At 42.3% G+C, this 27,336-nt stretch overlaps 4 protein-coding genes and 2 pseudogenes across 4 annotated transcripts; all 6 read left to right on the top strand.

Annotated features, from left to right (window-relative positions):
* Nucleotides 1-198: 198 nt before the first annotated feature.
* On the top strand, nt 199-879 carry LOC135051226 (spindlin-W-like; annotated as a pseudogene).
* A 768-nt stretch (nt 880-1,647) lies between these two features.
* On the top strand, nt 1,648-2,325 carry LOC135051225 (spindlin-W-like; annotated as a pseudogene).
* A 764-nt stretch (nt 2,326-3,089) lies between these two features.
* Nucleotides 3,090-3,770, top strand: LOC135051223 (spindlin-W-like). The gene has a single exon (XM_063957326.1). The coding sequence runs from the start codon at nt 3,093-3,095 to the stop codon at nt 3,768-3,770; it is 678 nt and encodes a 225-aa protein (XP_063813396.1). The 5' UTR covers nt 3,090-3,092.
* A 767-nt stretch (nt 3,771-4,537) lies between these two features.
* Nucleotides 4,538-5,218, top strand: LOC135051222 (spindlin-W-like). The gene has a single exon (XM_063957325.1). The coding sequence runs from the start codon at nt 4,541-4,543 to the stop codon at nt 5,216-5,218; it is 678 nt and encodes a 225-aa protein (XP_063813395.1). The 5' UTR covers nt 4,538-4,540.
* Nucleotides 5,219-5,982: 764 nt separating this feature from the next.
* LOC135051221 (spindlin-W-like) lies at nt 5,983-6,662 on the top strand. The gene has a single exon (XM_063957324.1). It carries the CDS (start codon nt 5,985-5,987, stop codon nt 6,660-6,662), a length of 678 nt encoding a protein of 225 aa, XP_063813394.1. The 5' UTR covers nt 5,983-5,984.
* Nucleotides 6,663-7,474: 812 nt separating this feature from the next.
* Nucleotides 7,475-27,276, top strand: LOC135051220 (spindlin-W-like; the record flags this gene model as incomplete). The annotated part of the gene is made up of 3 exons (XM_063957323.1): nt 7,475-7,862; nt 20,113-20,118; nt 27,035-27,276. Coding segments are annotated over 3 exons (636 nt in total), but the record flags the coding sequence as incomplete, so codon positions are not given.
* Between the last annotated feature and the right edge of the window lie 60 nt (nt 27,277-27,336).

Raw genomic sequence — 27,336 nt, 5'->3', positions numbered from 1 at the left:
CACCAAACCCAGCCAAATCTCAACCTAACCCTCTGTTCCACGTTCTCTATGTACCCCATCTGTGTCACCCATGTCTGTCTACCCCTCCCCTTTAGATTGTAAACTCTTACGAGCAGGGCCCTCTTCCCTCGTGTGCTTATCCTTTGTCTTACTTTAATAATCTTCAACTGTACCACATCTCATAAGAAACATTGAAACAATATGGGACCAAGTAAACCAATCTCCCAGCCAAGGCGAAATATTGTAGGCTGTAGAATACAGCATGGGTGGAAAGAGGGCAGTGGGCCAATAACCCAGTGGAAAGGAACAGCTCTGGATCAAGTACCAGTGAATCCCTCCCTCTATCTTATAAAGTATGATGGATTTGATTGTGTCTATGGACTTGAGCTTCACAAGTATGAAAGGGTGTCTGCTCTTGAAGTTCTACCAGACAGAGTTGCCTCATCCTGAATCAGCAAAGCCCATTTGGCTGACACAATGATTGGTAAAGCAGTGGAGCATATGTTTGAAATAGAAGATGGTTCCAAGGATGAGTGGCGAGGGATGGTATTAGCACGAGCACCTATTATGAACACATGGTTTTATTATTATATAACCTATGAAAAGGACCCAGTCTTATATATGTATCAACTTTTAGATGACTATAAGGAAGGAGATCTACGGATCATGCCAGATTCAAATGATTCCCCTCCAGCTGAAAGAGAACCAGGGGAGGTTGTGGAAAGCCTGGTGGGCAAGCAGGTGGAATATGCCAAAGAAGATGGCTTAAAAAGGACTGGCATGGTTATTCATCAAGTTGAAGCTGAACCATCTGTGTACTTTATTAAGTTTGATGACGATTTCCATATTTATGTCTACGATTTGGTGAAGACATCCTAAATGGGATTCTGTAGTTTTTTTTTTTTTGCCAAACGTAATCTAATGTAAACATTTGAAGAAAGTCGCTGCTTTCTGATTACAGAAATGCTCAGATATTCCTGCGAATCCACAATCCCTTCCCAGAGGAAAAAGAAATTGAGAAACCGTTGTTTGAGAACGTTTGTTCTCTTACCCTTACAAAGGAACAAACCACTTTCCAAGCAGACTGACGTTTTTGGGATTATGGAAACATAATGTTTTTGAATATAAATCCTAAAGCAGGTGGTGTATTACAGCAAAAGAGTGCAAGAGACCTGCCATGCAGTTTCTGAAATATTATGACAAAATGTTACTGTATTTCATAAGCACTCATTCCTAACTCTGCTAAGTACTGTTTGGTATATTGTATCTGGCTTCCATGAGGTAGTTGTCCATTATTTCAGCTTCCATTGACCTTTTTGAAAGCAGTAGAAGTTATCGATTCTTTTTTTTATTTTTTCCCCCCCTATTTTTAATTTTCTCCTGCATAGCCCAGTAAAATGTTGCAATGTTAAGTATTGACTTGTGCCTTTTGGGGGTCCACTTCTTCACCAAACCCAGCCAAATCTCAACCTAACCCTCTGTTCCACGTTCTCTATATACCCCATCTGTGTCACCCATGTCTGTCTACCCCTCCCCTTTAGATTGTAAACTCTTACGAGCAGGGCCCTCTTCCCTCGTGTGCTTATCCATTGTCTTACTTTAATAATCTTCAACTGTACCACATCTCATAAGAAACATTGAAACAATATGGGACCAGGTAAACCAATCTCCCAGCCAAGGTGAAATATTGTAGGCTGTAGAATACAGCATGGGTGGAAAGAGGGCAGTGGGCCAATAACCCAGTGGAAAGGAACAGTTCTGGATCAAGTACCAGTGAATCCCTCCCTCTATCTTATAAAGTATGATGGATTTGATTGTGTCTATGAACTTGAGCTTCACAAGTATGAAAGGGTGTCTGCTCTTGAAGTTCTACCAGACAGAGTTGCCTCATCCCGAATCAGCAATGCCCATTTGGCTGACACAATGATTGGTAAAGCAGTGGAGCATATGTTTGAAACAGAGGATGGTTCCAAGGATGAGTGGCGAGGGATGGTATTTGCACGAGCACCTATTATGAACACATGGTTTTATTATTATGTTACCTATGAAAAGGACCCAGTCTTATATATGTATCAACTTTTAGATGGCTATAAGGAAGGAGATCTACAGATCATGCCAGATTCAAATGATTCCCCTCCAGCTGAAAGAGAACCAGGGGAGGTTGTGGAAAGCCTGGTGGGCAAGCAAGTGAAATATGCCAAAGAAGATGGCTTAAAAAGGACTGGCATGGTTATTCATCAAGTTGAAGCTGAACCATCTGTGCACTTCATTAAGTTTGATGACGATTTCCATATTTATGTCTACGATTTGGTGAAGACATCCTAAATGGGATTCTGTAGTTTTTTTTTTTTGCCAAACGTAATCTAATGTAAACATTTGTAGAAAGTCGCTGCTTTCTGATTACAGAAATGCTCAGATATTCCTGCGAATCCACAATCCCTTCCCAGAGGAAAAAGAAATTGAGAAACCGTTGTTTGAGAACGTTTGTTCTCTTACCCTTACAAAGGAACAAACCACTTTCCAAGCAGACTGACGTTTTTGGGATTATGGAAACATAATGTTTTTGAATATAAATCCTAAAGCAGGTGGTGTATTACAGCAAAAGAGTGCAAGAGACCAGCCATGCAGTTTCTGAAATATTATGACAAAATGTTACTGTATTTCATAAGCACTCATTCCTAACTCTGCTAAGTACTGTTTGGTATACTGTATCTGGCTTCCATGAGGTAGTTGTCCATTATTTCAGCTTCCATTGACCTTTTTGAAAGCAGTAGAAGTTATCGATTCTTTTTTTTATTCCCCCCCTCCCTATTTTTAATTTTCTACTGCATAGCCCAGTAAAATGTTGCAATGTTAAGTATTGACTTGTGCCTTTTGGGGGTCCACTTCTTCACCAAACCCAGCCAAATCTCAACCTAACCCTCTGTTCCACGTTCTCTATGTACCCCATCTGTGTCACCCATGTCTGTCTACCCCTCCCCTTTAGATTGTAAACTCTTACGAGCAGGGCCCTCTTCCCTCGTGTGCTTATCCTTTGTCTTACTTTAATAATCTTCAACTGTACCACATCTCATAAGAAACATTGAAACAATATGGGACCAAGTAAACCAATCTCCCAGCCAAGGCGAAATATTGTAGGCTGTAGAATACAGCATGGGTGGAAAGAGGGCAGTGGGCCAATAACCCAGTGGAAAGGAACAGTTCTGGATCAAGTACCAGTGAATCCCTCCCTCTATCTTATAAAGTATGATGGATTTGATTGTGTCTATGGACTTGAGCTTCACAAGTATGAAAGGGTGTCTGCTCTTAAAGTTCTACCAGATAGAGTTGCCTCATCCCGAATCAGCAATGCCCATTTGGCTGACACAATGATTGGTAAAGCAGTGGAGCATATGTTTGAAATAGAGGATGGTTCCAAGGATGAGTGGCGAGGGATGGTATTAGCACGAGCACCTATTATGAACACATGGTTTTATTATTATGTAACCTATGAAAAGGACCCAGTCTTATATATGTATCAACTTTTAGATGACTATAAGGAAGGAGATCTACGGATCATGCCAGATTCAAATGATTCCCCTCCAGCTGAAAGAGAACCAGGGGAGGTTGTGGAAAGCCTGGTGGGCAAGCAGGTGGAATATGCCAAAGAAGATGGCTTAAAAAGGACTGGCATGGTTATTCATCAAGTTGAAGCTGAACCATCTGTGTACTTTATTAAGTTTGATGACGATTTCCATATTTATGTCTACGATTTGGTGAAGACATCCTAAATGGGATTCTGTAGTTTTTTTTTTTTTTTTGCCAAACGTAATCTAATGTAAACATTTGAAGAAAGTCGCTGCTTTCTGATTACAGAAATGCTCAGATATTCCTGCGAATCCACAATCCCTTCCCAGAGGAAAAAGAAATTGAGAAACCGTTGTTTGAGAACGTTTGTTCTCTTACCCTTACAAAGGAACAAACCACTTTCCAAGCAGACTGACGTTTTTGGGATTATGGAAACATAATGTTTTTGAATATAAATCCTAAAGCAGGTGGTGTATTACAGCAAAAGAGTGCAAGAGACCAGCCATGCAGTTTCTGAAATATTATGACAAAATGTTACTGTATTTCATAAGCACTCATTCCTAACTCTGCTAAGTACTGTTTGGTATACTGTATCTGGCTTCCATGAGGTAGTTGTCCATTATTTCAGCTTCCATTGACCTTTTTGAAAGCAGTAGAAGTTATCGATTCTTTTTTTTATTCCCCCCCCCCTATTTTTAATTTTCTACTGCATAGCCCAGTAAAATGTTGCAATGTTAAGTATTGACTTGTGCCTTTTGGGGGTCCACTTCTTCACCAAACCCAGCCAAATCTCAACCTAACCCTCTGTTCCACGTTCTCTATGTACCCCATCTGTGTCACCCATGTCTGTCTACCCCTCCCCTTTAGATTGTAAACTCTTACGAGCAGGGCCCTCTTCCCTCGTGTGCTTATCCTTTGTCTTACTTTAATAATCTTCAACTGTACCACATCTCATAAGAAACATTGAAACAATATGGGACCAAGTAAACCAATCTCCCAGCCAAGGCGAAATATTGTAGGCTGTAGAATACAGCATGGGTGGAAAGAGGGCAGTGGGCCAATAACCCAGTGGAAAGGAACAGTTCTGGATCAAGTACCAGTGAATCCCTCCCTCTATCTTATAAAGTATGATGGATTTGATTGTGTCTATGAACTTGAGCTTCACAAGTATGAAAGGGTGTCTGCTCTTGAAGTTCTACCAGACAGAGTTGCCTCATCCCGAATCAGCAATGCCCATTTGGCTGACACAATGATTGGTAAAGCAGTGGAGCATATGTTTGAAACAGAGGATGGTTCCAAGGATGAGTGGCGAGGGATGGTATTTGCACGAGCACCTATTATGAACACATGGTTTTATTATTATGTAACCTATGAAAAGGACCCAGTCTTATATATGTATCAACTTTTAGATGGCTATAAGGAAGGAGATCTACGGATCATGCCAGATTCAAATGATTCCCCTCCAGCTGAAAGAGAACCAGGGGAGGTTGTGGAAAGCCTGGTGGGCAAGCAAGTGGAATATGCCAAAGAAGATGGCTTAAAAAGGACTGGCATGGTTATTCATCAAGTTGAAGCTGAACCATCTGTGCACTTCATTAAGTTTGATGACGATTTCCATATTTATGTCTACGATTTGGTGAAGACATCCTAAATGGGATTCTGTAGTTTTTTTTTTTGCCAAACGTAATCTAATGTAAACATTTGTAGAAAGTCGCTGCTTTCTGATTACAGAAATGCTCAGATATTCCTGCGAATCCACAATCACTTCCCAGAGGAAAAAGAAATTGAGAAACCGTTGTTTGAGAACGTTTGTTCTCTTACCCTTACAAAGGAACAAACCACTTTCCAAGCAGACTGACGTTTTTGGGATTATGGAAACATAATGTTTTTGAATATAAATCCTAAAGCAGGTGGTGTATTACAGCAAAAGAGTGCAAGAGACCAGCCATGCAGTTTCTGAAATATTATGACAAAATGTTACTGTATTTCATAAGCACTCATTCCTAACTCTGCTAAGTACTGTTTGGTATACTGTATCTGGCTTCCATGAGGTAGTTGTCCATTATTTCAGCTTCCATTGACCTTTTTGAAAGCAGTAGAAGTTATCAATTCTTTTTTTTATTCCCCCCCCCCCTATTTTTAATTTTCTACTGCATAGCCCAGTAAAATGTTGCAGTGTTAAGTATTGACTTGTGCCTTTTGGGGGTCCACTTCTTCACCAAACCCAGCCAAGTCTCAACCTAACCCTCTGTTCCACGTTCTCTATGTACCCCATCTGTGTCACCCATGTCTGTCTACCCCTCCCCTTTAGATTGTAAACTCTTACGAGCAGGGCCCTCTTCCCTCATGTGCTTATCCTTTGTCTTACTTTAATAATCTTCAACTGTACCACATCTCATAAGAAACATTGAAACAATATGGGACCAAGTAAACCAATCTCCCAGCCAAGGCGAAATATTGTAGGCTGTAGAATACAGCATGGGTGGAAAGAGGGCAGTGGGCCAATAACCCAGTGGAAAGGAACAGCTCTGGATCAAGTACCAGTGAATCCCTCCCTCTATCTTATAAAGTATGATGGATTTGATTGTGTCTATGGACTTGAGCTTCACAAGTATGAAAGGGTGTCTGATCTTGAAGTTCTACCAGATAGAGTTGCCTCATCCCGAATCAGCAATGCCCATTTGGCTGACACAATGATTGGTAAAGCAGTGGAGCATATGTTTGAAATAGAGGATGGTTCCAAGGATGAGTGGCGAGGGATGGTATTAGCACGAGCACCTAATATGAACACATGGTTTTATTATTATGTAACCTATGAAAAGGACCCAGTCTTATATATGTATCAACTTTTAGATGACTATAAGGAAGGAGATCTACGGATCATGCCAGATTCAAATGATTCCCCTCCAGCTGAAAGAGAACCAGGGGAAGTTGTGGAAAGCCTGGTGGGCAAGCAGGTGGAATATGCCAAAGAAGATGGCTTAAAAAGGACTGGCATGGTTATTCATCAAGTTGAAGCTGAACCATCTGTGTACTTTATTAAGTTTGATGACGATTTCCATATTTATGTCTACGATTTGGTGAAGACATCCTAAATGGGATTCTGTAGTTTTTTTTTTTTTTTTGACAAATGTAATCTAATGTAAACATTTGTAGAAAGTCGCTGCTTTCTGATTACAGAAATGGTCAGCTATTCCTGCGAATCCACAATCCCTTCCCAGAGGAAAAAGAAATTGAGAAACCGTTGTTTGAGAACGTTTGTTCTCTTACCCTTACAAAGGAACAAACCACTCTCCAAGCAGACTGACGTTTTTGGGATTATGAAAACATAATGTTTTTGAATATAAATCCTAAAGCAGGTGGTGTATTACAGCAAAAGAGTGCAAGAGACCAGCCATGCAGTTTCTGAAATATTATGACAAAATGTTACTGTATTTCATAAGCACTCATTCCTAACTCTGCTAAGTACTGTTTGGTAGACTGTATCTGGCTTCCATGAGGTAGTTGTCCATTATTTCAGCTTCCATTGACCTTTTTGAAAGCAGTAGAAGTTATCGATTCTTTTTTTTATTCCCCCCCCCCTATTTTTAATTTTCTACTGCATAGCCCAGTAAAATGTTGCAATGTTAAGTATTGACTTGTGCCTTTTGGGGGTCCACTTCTTCACCAAACCCAGCCAAATCTCAACCTATCCCTCTGTTCCACGTTCTCTATGTACCCCATCTGTGTCACCCATGTCTGTCTACCCCTCCCCTTTAGATTGTAAACTCTTACGAGCAGGGCCCTCTTCCCTCGTGTGCTTATCCTTTGTCTTACTTTAATAATCTTCAACTGTACCACATCTCATAAGAAACATTGAAACAATATGGGACCAAGTAAACCAATCTCCCAGCCAAGGCGAAATATTGTAGGCTGTAGAATACAGCATGGATGGAAAGAGGGCAGTGGGCCAATAACCCAGTGGAAAGGAACAGTTCTGGATCAAGTACCAGTGAATCCCTCCCTCTATCTTATAAAGTATGATGGATTTGATTGTGTCTATGGACTTGAGCTTCACAAGTATGAAAGGGTGTCTGCTCTTGAAGTTCTACCAAACAGAGTTGCCTCATCCCGAATCAGCAATGCCCATTTGGCTGACACAATGATTGGTAAAGCAGTGGAGCATATGTTTGAAACAGAGGATGGTTCCAAGGATGAGTGGCGAGGGATGGTATTAGCACGAGCACCTATTATGAACACATGGTTTTATTATTATGTAACCTATGAAAAGGACCCAGTCTTATATATGTACAGATGTAGCCACCTTTATCTTGACTGTTTCTCCGCCGAGACGGGCGTTTAGTCACGCTAATGCGATAGCTGAGTTTAATCACAGGCAGGCGCGTTGAGGCGATCTAGATACTCATCATGCATTACACATCTCCACCACTGTGTGGCTAATGCTCCACTAATCCAGTACTTTCGATCGTACAGTATAGCGGCGGATTGATCTACAGCTCTGGCAATACTGTAGGCGTAACGGGAGGCGGTGGAAAAAGTATGGAGTACTGTATGTGTATGGAGACGCAACTACAGTAATTGTGTAAAAGGAAGAATGTACAGTACAATGTATAAACACCGTGCTTTTAAAATATATGAGCGTCTGAGTTCGCTAATGCATAATGGGAATGGAGGACTAGCAGAAGGCGGAGGAAAACACCGTGCTTTACAAATGCGAGCGTCCGAGTCCTCTAAGGCATAAACCAACAGCAATGGGGCGGGGGCCGGGCGCTGTTTGCAGTACTTTCACACATGAAATTGGAAATCTCTCATGAGGCGTCGTGGGCTAGGGGTGAAGGCTCCCACCTCCCTCGCTGGGGGTCCAGGGTTCGAGACCTGATGTGCTTTCTTTCTTTTTTTTTTTTTTTTTTTTCTGTAATAATGCACTGTATTATTTTATTTACATTGTAAGACAGTCAATGGAAGGATGCACACAGGTTTCACATAAATCAAAGTACATCTGCAGGAGCGATTCTTTACGCTAAATGCAACCTACAGTACAGTACTGTAAGTGAGCAAAACAGTACTACAGTGGGCGTTTGTGTATTGCACATGACCTGCATTCCCTCCCTGTCTACTGCATGATCTGTGCAGGCTCCCATGGGGGAAGGGCAACAGGCTAGCAGGAGGCGGAGGAAAACACCGTGCTTTACAAATGCGAGCGTCCGAGTCCTCTAAGGCATAAACCAACAGCAATGGGGCGGGGGCCGGGCGCTGTTTGCAGTACTTTCACACATGAAATTGGAAATCTCTCATGAGGCGTCATGGGCTAGGGGTGAAGGCTCCCACCTCCCTCGCTGGGGGTCCAGGGTTCGAGACCTGATGTGCTTTCTTTCTTTTTTTTTTTTTTTTTTTTTTCTGTAATAATGCACTGTATTATTTTATTTACATTGTAAGACAGTCAATGGAAGGATGCACACAGGTTTCACATAAATCAAAGTACATCTGCAGGAGCGATTCTTTACGCTAAATGCACCTAAACAGCGGGAATGAAATGAGTGTATTCTGACGCTACCAACTGAGCAAAACAGTACTGTAGATCTTCAGCATTTGTGTATTGCACAGGACCTGAATTTCCTCCCTGTGCAGGCCCCCAGGGGGGAAGGGCGATGGGGGTAGGGGGGAGACGATGGAAAATACTGTGCCTTTGAAATGCAATTACATGAGCGTCCGAGTACACTACGGCATACTGTAAACCAACACCAATGGGAAGGAAGTGCCAACCTTATTTTTAATGTGTTCCCGTGACATTCACTGTAACATTTTTTTTTTTCTCTCCAATACAGTACATCCAATGGAAGGATGCACACAGGTTTCACATAAATCAAAGTACATCTGCAGGAGCGATTCTTTACGCTAAATGCAACCTACAGTACAGTACTGTAAGTGAGCAAAACAGTACTACAGTGGGCGTTTGTGTATTGCACATGACCTGCATTCCCTCCCTGTCTACTGCATGATCTGTGCAGGCTCCCATGGGGAAAGGGCAACAGGCTAGCAGGAGGCGGAGGAAAACACCGTGCTTTACAAATGCGAGCGTCCGAGTCCTCTAAGGCATAAACCAACAGCAATGGGGCGGGGGCCGGGCGCTGTTTGCAGTACTTTCACACATGAAATTGGAAATCTCTCATGAGGCGTCGTGGGCTAGGGGTGAAGGCTCCCACCTCCCTTGCTGGGGGTCCAGGGTTCGAGACCTGATGTGCTTTCTTTCTTTTTTTTTTTTTTTCTGTAATAATGCACTGTATTATTTTATTTACATTGTAAGACAGTCAATGGAAGGATGCACACAGGTTTCACATAAATCAAAGTACATCTGCAGGAGCGATTCTTTACGCTAAATGTACCTAAACAGCGGGAATGAAATGAGTGTATTCTGACGCTACCAACTGAGCAAAACAGTACTGTAGATCTTCAGCGTTTGTGTATTGCACAGGACCTGAATTTCCTCCCTGTGCAGGCCCCCAGGGGGGAAGGGCGATGGGGGTAGGGGGGAGACGATGGAAAATACTGTGCCTTTGAAATGCAATTACATGAGCGTCCGAGTACACTACGGCATACTGTAAACCAACACCAATGGGAAGGAAGTGCCAACCTTATTTTTAATGTGTTCCCGTGACATTCACTGTAACATTTTTTTTTTTCTCTCCAATACAGTACATCCAATGGAAGGATGCACACAGGTTTCACATAAATCAAAGTACATCTGCAGGAGCGATTCTTTACGCTAAATGCAACCTACAGTACAGTACTGTAAGTGAGCAAAACAGTACTACAGTGGGCGTTTGTGTATTGCACATGACCTGCATTCCCTCCCTGTCTACTGCATGATCTGTGCAGGCTCCCATGGGGGAAGGGCAACAGGCTAGCAGGAGGCGGAGGAAAACACCGTGCTTTACAAATGCGAGCGTCCGAGTCCTCTAAGGCATAAACCAACAGCAATGGGGCGGGGGCCGGGCGCTGTTTGCAGTACTTTCACACATGAAATTGGAAATTTCTCATGAGGCGTCGTGGGCTAGGGGTGAAGGCTCCCACCTCCCTCGCTGGGGGTCCAGGGTTCGAGACCTGATGTGCTTTCTTTCTTTTTTTTTTTCTGTAATAATGCACTGTATTGTTTTATTTACATTGTAAGACAGTCAATGGAAGGATGCACACAGGTTTCACATAAATCAAAGTACATCTGCAGGAGCGATTCTTTACGCTAAATGCACCTAAACAGCGGGAATGAAATGAGTGTATTCTGATGGACTGTGCATCTTCGGTATTTGTGTATTGCATAGCTCCCAGGAGGGAAGGGCGTAGGGCAAGACAGTGGAAAATACTGTGGTCAAAGAAAGGGCATATTTAAAACTAAGGGAAACTGTCACAAAGTACAGTAACTACAGTACTGTACGTTGAATGCCTGGAACGCACGACGTCTGAGACGCACGACGTCTGAGGCGCACGACGTCTGAGACGCTCATTGAGCATAAGGACGGTCATGGCTGCTGTACGGGACCGTCCCTATGCTCTGGGTGAGCTGCGTCTCCTCGTTCGCTGGCGGGACAGAACTCTCGCCAGCAACGAGGAGAAGGTGAGAGCTTATAGGAGGGCCAGCAGGGATATCCTCCGGACTTACAACCGGAGGAGAACGGTGAGGTCACTCCAGAGGAGATGGAGTGACCTCGTGAGGAGGACCCCACGACGCCTGCAGGCCATAAGGGATTGTAAGTACAGTACATTACTGTAGATTACTGTACTTTAAGTTACTGTAGTTACAGGTACAGTACATTATAGCAGGGGCTGCTGTAGCAGCAGGTATCCGGTCTATACAGCACTGTACAGTATTTGTGGTAAACAAATGGTTAAACAAGGACCAAACATTAACCCGGGTCAAAAGGTCAATTTGTTTTTTTGCGTCGACCTAGATGGTGCGGCTTTTGAAATTGGTTGACACCAGTTACTGTAGGTTGACATGGTCGTTAAGTTGACATGGAAAAAGATCGACATGCGTTTTACAAAAACAATTGTTATTTTTTTAAACTTGTGTATATACAGTAGTTCTTTACAATCCACGTGGTCTACGATTGTGCAGTGTACAGTATCATGCAGTGTACAGTATATGCAATGTATCACAGTGTATCGTGCTGCGTAATTGCAGCGTGTCATGCAGTGTACATTCAGTATATGGTATTGTGCAGTGAGTGTAATGCATAGTGAATCACATCGTGCAGCAGAGCCGGCCTTAGGCATAGGCAAACTACAGTAGGCAAATGCCTAGGGCATTTGCTATGCTTAGGGGCACCAGCAGCTTCTGCTGATTAAAATGATATGCGGCATGCCTATATTTTGCGTGACTGCGGCTGTATCTGTATCTGGCTAGGGCCAGCACTGTCGTGCAGTGTACTGTATACACATGTGGTAATTGCAGTTTTTTGTGCAGTGTACATTGTATCATATTTTGCATGGAAATGTGCAGTGTAATGTGCAGTTTGTCATATCACGCAGTGCATACACTATGCAGTGTCGTGCAGTGCATTGTGTGGTTTAATTGCAGTGTGTCGTGCAGTGTGCAGAAATTTGTGTTTCAGATAGTACAGTGTTCTAAGGGATGTTACTTTGGCAGAAATTATTCTAAGGGATGTTACAGTGGCCTAATGTGTTCTGACGTGCATTACTCTTGCATAATGTGTTATAAGGTTCATGACTGTGGCAGATCTCTACTTTGTGACTTAATGTGGATATACTACTGCACTACTGTGACGTACAGTACAGTAACGTGAATAAGGTGCTCTACTGTGTGACACAACGTGAATCAAGGACAGTACTGTGACGTGAATACGGTGCTCTACTGTGTGACACAACGTGAATCAAGGACAGTACTATGACGTGAATAAACTGCACTACTGTGACATGACGTGAATAAGATGAATTCAGGTGAGTGCTGCATCATCTGTCATGGAATCAATTTATACTGTAATGAACAGTACTGAGATGGTTAAGGGTGGGAGGGCTGCATGCTGATGTGTGTCATAATGTTTATAAGGGCAATGCTAATGTGTGTTACAATGTCTATAAAGGTAGTGTTCTGTCTAATACCCTGGACCTACTGTACTGTAGCGATACTGTAAGTGTACTGTATGTCACATTTAGAAATGTCCCCCTTAAGTTTTGAAGACAGTACAGTACACTATGCCCTCCTGAGTGATTAGGTGCAGGGTACTAGAATGAACAATTCCATTGATTGTGATGTCATAAAGATGCTGTCAATGTTGAATTTCATTGACTGTACAGTATGCTGCCATTATACTGTATATATATTTTTACAGGGCTGGTAGCACGACGGCACAGGAGGCGGAACAGGCGCCGCCAAGCTGGTAAGTATTGTCAAATACAGTAGTGTACAGTACATAGTGATTTCTATAGTCCCACCCCCCTGTCCTGACCATCACAGATAACTCGCTGCAATCCGGATGGGAGAGAGGGTGGGACACTTCCTGTGAGATCTGGTTGCCCGTGATGTTAAGAATGTCTGTTTACAAAACTAACTGTAAATATTAAACACACAGTATAAATAACATTGTAGATAGCTGAATACCCGTGCTGCGCTACGGGATGAGGATGGTAAATTACAGTGATAGTTGTTTGTTAATTTACGTTTGACAGCTTCACTTACAGCACTGTTATTTTTTTTCTCGCAGTACCACCACCACCACCACCACCACCACCACCACCACCTGCGCTGCCAGGTATTGTGTAACGAGAATTCTGGTGCGACTGTCATCGTTACACTACTGTACATGTGTCCTGGATACTGTATAGTACATGTTACAAATTGACAGCTTCACTTACAGCACTGTTGTTTTTTTTCTCACAGTACCACCACCACCACCACCACCACCACCACCACCACCTGCACTGCCAGGTATTGTGTAACGAGAATTCTGGTGTGACTGTCATCATTACACTACTGTACATGTGTCCTGGATACTGTATAGTACATGTTACAAATTGACAGCTTCACTTACAGCACTGTTGTTTTTTTTCTCACAGTACCACCACCACCACCACCACCACCACCACCACCACCACCTGCGCTTCCAGGTATTGTGTAACGAGAATTCTGGTGCGACTGTCATCATTACACTACTGTACATGTGTCCTGGATACTGTATAGTACATGTTACAAATTGACAGCTTCACTTACAGCACTGTTGTTTTTTTTCTCACAGTACCACCACCACCACCACCACCACCTGCACTGCCAGGTATTGTGTAACGAGAATTCTGGTGCGACTGTCATCGTTACACTACTGTACATGTGTCCTGGATACTGTATAGTACATGTTACAAATTGACAGCTTCACTTACAGCACTGTTGTTTTTTTTCTCACAGTACCACCACCACCACCACCACCACCACCACCACCACCTGCGCTGCCAGGTATTGTGTAACGAGAATTCTGGTGCGACTGTCATCGTTACACTACTGTACATGTGTCCTGGATACTGTATAGTACATGTTACAAATTGACAGCTTCACTTACAGCACTGTTGTTTTTTTTCTCACAGTACCACCACCACCACCACCACCACCACCACCACCACCTGCACTGCCAGGTATTGTGTAACGAGAATTCTGGTGTGACTGTCATCATTACACTACTGTACATGTGTCCTGGATACTGTATAGTACATGTTACAAATTGACAGCTTCACTTACAGCACTGTTGTTTTTTTTCTCACAGTACCACCACCACCACCACCACCACCACCACCACCACCACCTGCGCTTCCAGGTATTGTGTAACGAGAATTCTGGTGCGACTGTCATCATTACACTACTGTACATGTGTCCTGGATACTGTATAGTACATGTTACAAATTGACAGCTTCACTTACAGCACTGTTGTTTTTTTTCTCACAGTACCACCACCACCACCACCACCACCTGCACTGCCAGGTATTGTGTAACGAGAATTCTGGTGCGACTGTCATCGTTACACTACTGTACATGTGTCCTGGATACTGTATAGTACATGTTACAAATTGACAGCTTCACTTACAGCACTGTTGTTTTTTTTCTCACAGTACCACCACCACCACCACCACCACCTGCACTGCCAGGTATTGTGTAACGAGAATTCTGGTGCGACTGTCATCATTACACTACTGTACATGTGTCCTGGATACTGTATAGTACATGTTACAAATTGACAGCTTCACTTACAGCACTGTTGTTTTTTCTCACAGTACCACCACCACCACCACCACCACCGTCTGACCAGCAGAGCTCCGGAAGTGGTAATCATTATTTTTGTTACAGACACACTAGTTTCCTACAGTATTACTGTAATTTTTTTATTTTACAATACTTGTTATCTTGTACACACAGACCGCCTCGTTATTGATACGGAGCCAGAGGAGGAGGAGGAGGAAATGTGGGAGCCTTCAGGCCAGCCTGGTAAGAATTGTAATCTACTGTACAGTACTCTACATTCTACATTCATTGATTTATTAACAGTACCAATGGCTTGGGTTTGCGTGACCAGTGGTCAGGATTCCAGCAGTCAAGTGACCGACAGCGGTATCCTGATTGCAGAAATCCCATTGACTTTTCTTTTTGTTTTTTTTATATTCAACACAGATGTCACTTACGTGGACTCTGAGTCGGAGGAGCCACAGTATAGTAAGTACAGTAGGATTTTCTCAAGCCCATTCTTAAAAGTATTGACCAAGTCCACTTTTATTACTTTTCAGGCAGGGAATTCCAAACATGTACTGTACAGTATTTCCCTCACTGTGAAGACCCCTTTTCGCCTCTGTGTGCGAAATCGCCTCTCCTCCAACACGAGTTAAATACAGGCACAGTACAGTACTGTATGTCCCCTACCACTGGACAGTCATTCTGCTCCTACTGTATTATGAATATATCTCTGCCTCCTGTAGCACTGTACTACTGTGCAATTTTGTAGTAACTGTACTCTACTGTATTTTGTTTATAATATTTTTTTATTTTCCACTCAGTAATTATTGACAGTGAGGAGGAAGGGGAGAAGAAGCCCTCTCCCCAACTTGGTAAGTAAACTAAAGTATTGTACTGTACTGTACATTGTGTTAAACCAATGGGTTGGGTTTGCATGACCAGCAGTCAGGATTCTAGCGGTCAGGTGACCGACAGTGGCATCCTGATTGCAGCAATCCCAACAGGGTGAGGTACGGTATCCTAACCCTCCTCCACTACCCCCTGATTCTGGCCTCGACATTCTCGTCTCTGTGTGCGAAATCTACTCTCCTCCTCCAATTCCTGACTGAATTTTTGCTTTACTGTATTCAACACAGAATACAAAAGTATATTTCATGGAATTTTTGCTTTCACAGGCCCTACACTGTCACAGGCGGTGGCGGAGGAGGAGGACCAGGACTCTCTGTCCCTCACCACACTGCACCCATTAAGTAAGTCCAGTCCGGTACATCTTGCCTCTGTAGAGCCAGTTTGAGCAAGGAGAGATTGATTGCTTCTTTTTTAGGTGGGAGCCCAAACCAACCAGTCATTTCAGCCACAGTCGTGTGGCAGACCCTGTTTATACAACATAAGGGTGGGTGGGAGGGCCCAAGCACAATTCCATCTTGCACCACTTGGGTCACTTAGCTTAGTCATCCAGCGACCTCGGTGTTCAGAATAGACTGGAAATGAGTAGAAATTATGGTCATTGAGGTTAATAACACTATACAGTAGGATCAAAAATACCCCTAAATTCTACGATTTAAGCTGTTTTTGAGAGGTTTTTGAAAAAAAGCACCAGGATCCAAAACAAGTCCGAATCCAAAAGCAAAACACAAAACCCGAAAAATTTCCGGTGCACATCTCCAGTTTTAATAAAGTCCAGGAGGGAAACATTCTCCTGATGAAGACACTGTACTGCAAGCAATAGGACACGAGGATGTGCACTGAGACTGGAGGGGGGAAGGTTCAGGGGGAATTTTAAGAAAAAATACTTCACAGAAAGTGCAGTGGACAAGTGGAATAGCCTCCCATCAGAGGTGGTAGAGCCTAAAACAGTAGAGCTACAGTATTTAAACATGCATGGAAGAGACATAAGGATATCCTTACAAAGAAATAAAGATCAAATAAGCTTTGATGTAAAAAATGGTTAAAAAAAAGAGGCAGATTAGATGGGCAAAGTGGTTCTTACAGTATTTGTCGTCAAATTCAATGTTTCTGTATGTACAGTACAGTACAACATTGTGTTTAAAATAGTAAAGTAGTGTATTTCCTGGAATGAACCTTTTTTTTCTCATTAATGTTTTTTCACAGGCCCTACACTGGAACAGGCCGCCGAGGAGGAGGATGATGAGGATGATGAGGCGGCATTTAGTGGTAAGAATTATCACTGACATTGATTTGATTCCACCAGAGTAGCACTTTTCATCAGATTTTTCTGGAAAATGCGTAGAAATCGGATAAAAATTGCACAAATCGGAATAGTGGATGGTGGACTTTAGATGATTGTTTTTGTTTGAACTGGTGATATTGCCCATACAGTAGCAACCAATCACATTCCACATTAACATTTATCTACAGTAGTTACACTTACAGACGATAATGCAGTACAGTAGGTAATATTTGTAATTGTCAGAGAAGTATCTTCATATACTGTAGTTAGAATTCTCATATTTGCTATACAGGAGCAAACCGCTTCATCAGTGAGGTTCCTGCTTCCAGTGTAATAGGTTGTGGTTTCTAATCCTGGGTGTGATACTTGTAAAATGTGTATATTCAGTATAATAAAGAGGGTGTGACTTGTAAGGTGCGTGGACCAGTGAGGAAGTCTGCCACTAAAAAGACAGCGACAGCTATCAATTAACTTAATTCAATGGTGTCACAGAATAGGAGGAGAGGTTCCCCTCCTTCAGAGCAGGAGCCCGGCGGCAGATGACTCCGTTGCCTCCCAGAGTTCTGCCTCTGTGGATAACATCACCTGTTCTAAAAAAAACTCCCATCTTACTAAATCTCTCTCTCTCTCTCTCTCTCTCTCTCTCTCTCTCTCTCTCTCTCCCCCCATGTCACTGTCTCTCCATTCATCTCTCTCTCTAGATACTGTCAGTGATGAATTTCCCATTAGGCACGAGAGGCACGTACTGTACCTAGGGGCGGCATCTGTTTGGGGGCCGCAGTTGGATTCTTACAGTATGCTGATACTGTCATCCCAAAAATTACCACTACAGTAACTGCTAAATATTTTAAGTGTACTGTACAATATGCACATACAGTACAGTACTGTACAGTATGCATAATTCAAAGCAAAAAAGAGTTGCTACCTTAGTCTAGTCATAATCACCGGCATACGGGCCACTCACAAATTTTCTGATGGTCTCGGTGGGGTCCCTTGGAATCACCATGCCTGTCACAAGCATACCTTTTTTTTACCCACCTGTCACTAGGCCTGGACACTAGTGTACTATTACTATACTTTTTACTGTATACTGTATCTTATAATATTCTTCTCTTTTACCCACAGACGACGAGCCAGAATACCATTTTGGTAAATAAATATACTGTACAGTAGCAATAGTTGGTACTGCAATTACAGTATTTTTTTTCTCCAACATTACTTTAAGTCCAACTGATATGACTAACTGTATTTTATCTTTTTACAGTCCGTCGCCAACCAGTGGAGGAGACACCTGGTAATAAAATAGAAATACATAATGCACTGTACTGTATTCTAACTTACTGTAACATGTATAACACTGAGCTGATCATCTTCACACCCTCTGACATAACCTTACAGTACAAACTGTACTTTCTCTCCTTTTTCACCCTCTTCACTACACAAATGCATGCTGCGTTTCCTGACTACTGATATAATAGTGTGTAGAGCGTAGCGAGGCACCGTGCCCACCGCGTGGAGAGCGAAGCAAGCATGCAAGGGGCTGCTTTCCGCTCGCCGCCCCTGTCGGGATTGTGTGGTCGGGATTCCGGCGTCTGTATTTTGACTGCCGGGATCCCGTCCAGCGGGATTACGTACTGATCTCCAGTCTGAGCCTGCCCTAGGCATAGGCATACTTGCCAAATGCCTAGGGGCACAAGCAGCTTCTGCTGATTAATATGATATGCAGCATGCCTACAGTATATTCTGTGTGTGACTGCGTCTGTATCTGCATACAAAATGCATTACTAATGTGCAGCATTATGTGTATACAGTACTTTGTTGTGTAACATATACTGTAGCAAGGGCACTACTGTGTTGTCTAATGTGAACAAAGAGCAATATGATGTGATGCAATGTGAATAAGTGGGAATACTTTGAGGAGTAATGTGGTACTATCATATGATGTAACGAGAATAAGAGACACTATTGCATGATATGTTGTGAATAAAGTTGCAGTACTGTGTGGCGTCATTTCAGATTGGGGAATTACTGTGTGGCCATGCCCCTTCCCAGCAAGAACATGCACCGTTTTGGGATGCACACCGAATGTGCACACTGTTGCTATTTTAAACATACAGTAGGTTGGAGGAGCACCAAAATGAGGACTGCTATGGTTGAGGGGTGATGGTGCTGGGAAAGGGGTACAGGCTCAGAGGCGGAAATAGCATCTGTGCAAGGGGGCAGCATCCAAAAACTTGACTAGGGAATCATATTATTTATGGCTGGCTCTGAGTACAGTCCACTATTATTGATAGTACTCCCTACAACACCACCTACAGTACTGTAACCCTCTTTTTTCTGAAGCTGTCATGAAATGTCATGACTGCTAATACATACAGTAAATGTCTACAGTATTTGTACTGTGGTGTTTTATTCCTTTGACAATTTGTTTATGACCTATTGAAGCTAAACTCTTGTACAGTACTTTATATTTTGAATACCAGCAATACAGTATAATACTGTACCTACAGTATACAGTAATAATTGTTTAGTATTTGAATGTGACTAAATGTTTTTTTTTCTCCAATATAGTGCCAATGATTTATGGGGGCCCCAGACAGGGGCAAGATAGGTGGGCTGGCCCAGAAGCGGGCAGGCAGCAGCCCACTTATACAAGAGGTAAACTAAAGCAATGTTTAAATTACCTCGACAGCATACAGTAGTGTTTGATTTACTGTACTGACAATACAGTACTGTACATTGTAAATAACAAGATTGTCTAATATAGAGTAAAGTACTGTATTGCCATTACTACACTGTAAAGTATTCAGTATTTGTTTTGTAATACTGTCCTTTTTTTCCCACAGAACAGTTGCAGCGTGCCATTCTGCTCCTGCGGGTGGTGGTCCACCTCTTAGTGGACCACTTTTTTAATTTGTTATTAAGAGCATTTTAAATTTTTTTTTTTTTTAATAAATATGTTTGTTATTGTACTCCATTGTATAGTATCTTTTTCTACTGTATAAGATAGGCATACTGTACACCATACAATTATCTGGCAGATAATCTGCAAGATCTGGCTGTTTGTAATGAAATTCTCTCCTAATTTAGCTGTGGTGTACCTCCTGAGTGTTCTGGGGTGCTTTCTGGCCAGTTTGGGGTGATTTGGAGCAAGTTTGGTCGGCCATCTGGCCGACATGTGCTGTCGACTGTTTGGCAAACATGTGTTTTCCCTCCAGCATGTGTGTGTCAGGCATTTTGTGTGTGTCAGGCATTTTGTGTGTGTCAGGCATTTTGTGTGTGTCAGCCATTTTATGTGTGTCAGCCATTGCTGTGTGGTTCCACAAATGTTAGCGTGTCAAAGTGCTGACCACTGATACCACTATTTCACTTTGGACCGCATGCCTTTTGTGGAACCACACAGCCCAGCATGACTTATTGCTGGGTTGTGTGGTTCCACAAATGTTAGCGTGTCAAAGTGCTGACCACTGACACCACTATTTCACTTTGGACCGCATGCCTTTTGTGGAACCACACAGCCCAGCATGACTTATTGCTGGGCTGTGTGGTTCCACAAATTTTCTTGGAAAACAAATGAACATGAGTGTCTTTACTTTAATACTTTTTTTTTTTTTTTCCCCACAGATATCTATATACACAAGAAAAGAATGTAACGAAGAACAAACTACTTTTTTGTTTTAATTAACTTTCAAACTTTATTTAAAAAAAAACACCTTTTTTTTCTTCAATAAACTTTTAAAAATAGAAGTTTCCTGTGGTTTTTATTATAATATGAAATGCAAGATGCCTAACCAAGTTGTTTTACATACAGTATACCACTCTTAATTGAATTCCCATCATACAGTAGAACTAATTTATACAGTACAGGAAGTTGGGAATACAAACATTGGAAACCACGTCATGTTTATTTTAAGAAACACTTTATTTACGGACAAAATCATTTGGAACATGTAACATCACACATACTGTATTGTAATAAGAAAGCCAACATCACACATACTGTACGGTACTTTAATCAAAAGGTAACAGCACAAATACAGTAACAATATCAACTTTAACATTTTTATAATTTATTTTTTTGTGGTGGTGGTGCGGGGTAATGGTTTTTGTACTTTATTTTTAGGTTTTGCTTTTTTGAATTATTTTTCGTTTTTGTCTTTTGCTTTTTAACACTGTCGCATACGGACACCAGAATAGAGGACTGACAACAGCAGCCCCAGGATGGAAACGCAGCCCAAGGCCCCAGATGGACACAGCACAATGGACTCGGCTGCTACTGGATAGATACAGCAGCGCCCAAAAAATCAACTGGAATAAAAGGGGCAACTTGTACCAGGCCCTTACATTACCAGGAATGTGGTGAGCCAAGTTCATGCACTCCCCTTTGAGTATCCGAGCTGCTCCAAGTGGATTCAGCACAGTGCATGCAGCCCCAGAAAATGTACAGGTCATACAGGTACATTGACACAATTTGCAAAGTGGGTAGCGGGGCGGTGACTGAGACGCTCTTTTATTCACATTCACACAAAAGGAATTCTTACCGCTGTGATTGGTGCCAATATAGGCGCATTCATCCTTACACCAATCACAGAGCATACTGTACTTTTGAATGTGAATAAAAGAGCGTCTCAGTCACCGCCCGCTACCCACTTTGCAAAGCTGTTTCCTCGTAGGCAGACTTGCTGTCTGGATCTTCTCCGACCTTTCAGAAATCTCCTCATAATTTGCTCTCTGTTTCTGCCTTCGAAAACTTCTGCTAGGCTCACGTGTTCCAGCTCATTGACACAGTTTCGTCATACAGTATTTGACCGGTAATTCTTTCATTTACGGTTTACAATTATTTATATACGTAAATGATGAATGTCCCTGTGCATTGCTCCCTTGCCTGTACAACTTATCCCGGTGTATTTTAAAATGTATACCATCTCTCACTCCATATTTGAGCGCTGCCACGTGCTGGGAGTTCACGGTCGGCGGCCATTTTGTCAGGTTGCTAAGCGATCCAGCTTGGTATACCGTAATGTGCATAGACCTCGCTTATCCCAATGTAATTGAGCTAGGGGATTGTGACGCTCCTTCAGCATTGCCCCCTGGACTGTGAAATGTATGTCATACTGTATCTCACTACATATCCGAACGCTGCCACCTGCTGGGAGTTCACGGTCGGCGGCCATTTTGTCAGGTTGCTAAGCGATCCAGCTTGGTATACCGTAATGTGCATAGACCTCGCTTATCCCGGTGTAATTGAGCTAGGGGATTGTGACGCTCCTTCAGCATTGCCCCCTGGACTGTGAAATGTATGCCATACTGTATCTCACTACATATCCGAGCGCTGCCACGTGCTGGGGGTTCACGGTCGGTGGCCATTTTTAGTGTGCATAGAACTCGCTTATCCACATAGGCCCCTGTGTTTTTAACTACTACTGTATATTGAGATGCACATTTCTAGGCCTACAGTATTTAATATACAGTAAGCAGCATTGTTGTTAGGCAATAATTGAAGAATTTACATACAGTACTGACATGTACTGTATGTAATGCTTGTACATCATGTCAGTCGACCCTTATATCTCCAATGATAAGAGATGTGAATAAAGAAAAGAGAGTGGAACAGGCACGGCGATGGATTGAGAGTGGTGAAACATTTGATGATGTCATTTTCACAGATGAATCGTCTGTTGCCCTTGAGCGGTTCTCCAGAATGTCATTCAGGAAACGTAACCATATCTCTTTAAAACCACGCCCAAAGCATCCATTGAAAGTCCATGTATGGGGAGGCATATCACGATTAGGAGCTGGTCCCCTATTATTTTTCGAAGGTACAGTACTATACTTTATTCTGTGCCTGTGTTCTGTAAAAATACATGCTGTACTGTAGAGTACGTGTAACTGCACAATAAAAGGAGTTGCTTATTAATGAACAACATTTTTTTATTTCTGTAGGGATCATGGATAAGAAATTTTTCCAAGAAACAATAGTAGAGGAATGTATGGTGCCATTTGTGAATAAATATTACCCAACTCACCATAGGATATTCCAAGACAATGATCCTAAACACTCCGCCTCAGCCAAATTTATGGAAGAGAAAGGTATGAATTGGGAACGCACACCACCAGAGTGAGTATTCTTTCAACAGTGTACAAGTAAAATTTTGGATAGCACTCTAGTACTGTAAAAAAAAAAAATTGTTTAATAAACAGTACAATATTGTATGTTTAATTTTCTCTATTTACTGTAATGTCATTAATTTTTTCTATACGCTTTTTTTTTATTTTTATATAGATCACCAGACATGAACCCAATCGAATTAGTGTGGGCTCAATTGAAGAGGTACGTTAGGAGTGTTGCAAAGCCAACAACAAAACAGCAACTGGTGGATGGGATAAAGAAATTTTGGCTAGAAGTACTCACACCTGAACATTGTAATAATTATATAAATCACCTGTATAAAGTATTACCTGTTGTAGTCGAAAGAAATGGTCAAGCCACAAATATGTAGTTCTGTACTGTATTTTCTGTTTAAAATTTTAAATTGGTGCATTATTAAAAAAAATTATAAAATTGCCTTTGTCTGATTATTGCATAAACTAATGTAGAATATTATACAGTAGTAATGTTATTGATGTGTATGAACAGTTATTTTCAGTTTTATAAGTCCTGAATAAGAGTACTGTACATTTTGATCAGTGCAGTACATGGAATCGGATGTTGTAATACTTTTTTTTTTACATTAATATTGATGTTTTTCCAATAAATATTAAATTTTACAGTATGGTACGGTACAGTACATGAGGGTACCTGTACAGTATGATACGTCATTATGGGGGAGAAATACTGTATCCACTAAATGTACAGTAAAATGTTTTTTTCTTATTACAAACACACAAATGCATCTCAGATGGAAATATGCTATACACAGCAGACAGCTTATGGTGACAGAACTTCCCTACTGTATCCCCACCCATAGTCGTGGTATATTTTAGATTGCCTAATGAGACACTCCTGCAGCATTGCCAATGATTCATGTAAAACCTGTGTGCAAACAGTATCTGTATTGAATGCAAAGTACAGTAAGAGTACAGTATACAGTATTATCAGAGCCAAACCTGACCAACATGATGCCCTAGGCTAGATTTTGGCTGATGCCCTCTTGCACAGATGCTACGTAGTTCCGCCTCTAACCCTGCACCCCTTTCCCAGCACCATCACCCATTTTGGCGCTCCTACCCCCTATAATCTAAATAAGAACAATGTGCACATTTAGTGCCAGCCCAAAACAGTGTACAGTATGTTCTTGCTGGGAAGGGGCATGGTAACACAATAATACCCGAAGATGAAATGACACAACACAGTACTGCAACTTTTTTCACATTATATCATGCAGTGGTGTCTCTTATTCTCATGACATCATATCATAGTACCACATTACTCCTAACAGTAATGCCCCTTATTCACATTACACCCCAACACATTCATCTTTATTTACATAAGACCACAGGTTCTCAAACTCAGTCCTCAGGACCCCACACAGTGCAGGTTTTGCAGGTCTCACAGAATCACAAGTGAAAAAATTAGCTCCACCTACTGTATGGACCTTCTAAAATGTGTCAGTTAGTAATGAATACATCTGTGCACTTGCTGGTTTACCTGCAAAACATGCACTGTGTGGGGTCCTGAGGACCAAATTTGAGAACCACTGCATTAGACCATGCAGTAGTGCCCTTTCCTTATGTTACACCAGAAAATATTGTAGTACACCTTATACACATACAGTACAGTAATGCCACACATTAGTAATGCATTTCATATTTAAATTTTCTGATTTAATTTCATAGAGCCGCAGTCACTCACAGAATATAGGCATGTACTGTAGCATCTCATTTTATTCAGCAGAAGCTGATTATTCCCGTTTGGCTAGTTTGCCGCCTCTGTACAGTATATTACAATAGAAAAAAGTTATAGTGTCAGTGAAAAAAGCACCTCATGACAGATACTGTACACAAGCTCATGTCTAAATACTGTATACTGTAAGCAGTGACATTAAGGGGTACAGTACTGTATATGCAATTGCAGTCGAATTCCGGCAGGAATACGGAAAAAATGGACACGGGATCCCCCATCTTTTTAGAACCAGCACCGGGCTCTGCGCCTGGTCCTGGTGCAAAAAATAAGGGGGACAAAAAAGCGTAGGGGTTCCCCATATTTTTTGAATCAGCACTGGGCTCCACTAGCTGGACAGATAATGCACAGCCGGGGGACACTTTTATACCGGTCCCTGCGGCCATGGAATGAAATACCCAACTAGTCACACCTGGCCGGGGTACCCTGGAGGAGTGGGGGCCCCTTAAATCAAGGGGACCCCCCCTCCAGCCACTCGATTATCTCTATCACCCCTGTGTATTGTAGCTAGGGGATTGTGACGCTCCTTCAGCATTGCCCCGTAGCCTGCAAAATCTGTGCTGTTATTTGCTCCATAGCTGAGTGCCTCCTAGGAGCTAGGAGTCACAGGCGGTAGCCATTTCAATTGAGTCTGCCCTGCTATAGAATTGTATGTGTACATTACCGTACGGTGCATAGAACCTTTACAGTAGAAACTCTCCTGCAGCTTTGGCCTGCTTTACTGTATGTACTGTAAAACTTGTGTTTTGTCAGTTTGCTATGCGACCGAGCCCGGTGTAACGTACTGTAATGTGCATAGACCTCGCTTATCTCTGTGTATTTTGGCTAGGGGATTGTGACGCTCCTTCAGCATCGCCCCGTAGCCTGCACAGCTTATGCCATTTCTCATTCCATACCCAACTGCTGACTGCCACGAGGTGGGGGTTCAGGAGGTGGGGGTTCATGGGTAGTGGTCGTTTTGACAGTGTGCTATGCGATTGAGTCCGGTGTACCGTAATACTGTATGCAATCCTACAGTAGCTTATCCCTACTGTATCTCCCCTGTGTATTTTGGTTAGGGGATTGTGACGCTCCTTCAGCATTGCCCCATAACCTGCACAAGGGTTCAGGGGCGGCGGCCATTTTGCCAGTGTGCTACAGTATGTGATCGAGTCCGGTGTACCATAATGTGCATACTGTGTATTTTAGCTAGGGGATTGTGACGCTCCTTCAGCATTGCCCCATAGTCTGTACAATCTGGACTATTACTTGCTCCGTAGCCTAGGGCCTCTGTGGGGCAAGGAGTCATAGGTGGTAGCCATTTCTATTCAGTCTGCCCAGCTACAGAATTGTATGTGTACTGTACGGAGCATAGAACCTTAACCTGCATAGAACCTGCACATTATGGTACACCGGACTCGATCGCATAGAACCGCTCATGCAGCTTTGCCCTGGTTTATGTGAATAAAAAAAATAATAAAGTGTCTGAAAAAAACTAACATGCATTCGTACTTAAGGAATCGAACCCTGGACTCTGAGTATAGGAAGCGAAACACTTCACCACTTCGCCGCAGACAAATGTATAAATCCGTTGGTTTTGATTATGCTGTAATGGCTACGGGATTAGGACGATAACATACTGTACAAAATTCCTAATCTTGAGAGGCAATAGTGAACTTGTAACACACATCCATTTGCGACAGTGTACACTACTGGTTTTACAGTACTGTATGTTTTGTCTGCGGGACTTGGACGCTCACATACAGTATTCATAAAGTATTGTAGATGGATCATATACAGTACTGTATGCTGTACTATTTGCGTCGGTGTCGTATATACAGTACTGTATTAAATAATGCAGCGTAATGAGTATTTACTGTATGCAGCGTAATGAGACGCCTTAGTAAAGTAGTCCTTATTATGTATTTCAGTATTGTATTTTACGGGAGACCACACGCATGCGCAGTGGTGATTGTAAAAAGCGACATCTGGTTGCTGATCGCAGGTATTACACGTAAAGGTAACGCCAAACGTCAAATGTCTGTCTCCGTGCGATTAGATAGCCTCTCTGTGACTAGGCGCGCCTCGCTACGCCCCAGTACGCTGCGTATGGTCGAACGGGACAAACGCCGCAGCCACTCAAGATAAAGCTGGCTACATCTGTATCAACTTTTAGATGGCTATAAGGAAGGAGATCTACGGATCATGCCAGATTCAAATGATTCCCCTCCAGCTGAAAGAGAACCAGGGGAGGTTGTGGAAAGCCTGGTGGGCAAGCAGGTGGAATATGCCAAAGAAAATGGCTTAAAAAAGACTGGCATGGTTATTCATCAAGTTGAAGCTGAACCATCTGTGTACTTTATTAAGTTTGATGACGATTTCCATATTTATGTCTACGATTTGGTGAAGACATCCTAAATGGGATTCTGTAGTTTTTTTTTTTTTTTTGCCAAACGTAATCTAATGTAAACTTTTGTA

This window comes from Pseudophryne corroboree, chromosome 2 (assembly GCF_028390025.1).
Source record: "Pseudophryne corroboree isolate aPseCor3 chromosome 2, aPseCor3.hap2, whole genome shotgun sequence".
In the NCBI taxonomy this organism is placed as follows: Eukaryota; Metazoa; Chordata; class Amphibia; order Anura; family Myobatrachidae; genus Pseudophryne; species Pseudophryne corroboree.
This window is presented reverse-complemented; position numbering and strand designations above follow the sequence as displayed.

What these genes read in the sequence shown, in the direction of transcription:
- LOC135051223 (XM_063957326.1), top strand. Translation starts at nt 3,093, where the DNA reads ATGGGACCAAGTAAACCAATCTCCCAGCCAAGGCGAAATATTGTAGGC.
- LOC135051222 (XM_063957325.1), top strand. Translation starts at nt 4,541, where the DNA reads ATGGGACCAAGTAAACCAATCTCCCAGCCAAGGCGAAATATTGTAGGC.
- LOC135051221 (XM_063957324.1), top strand. Translation starts at nt 5,985, where the DNA reads ATGGGACCAAGTAAACCAATCTCCCAGCCAAGGCGAAATATTGTAGGC.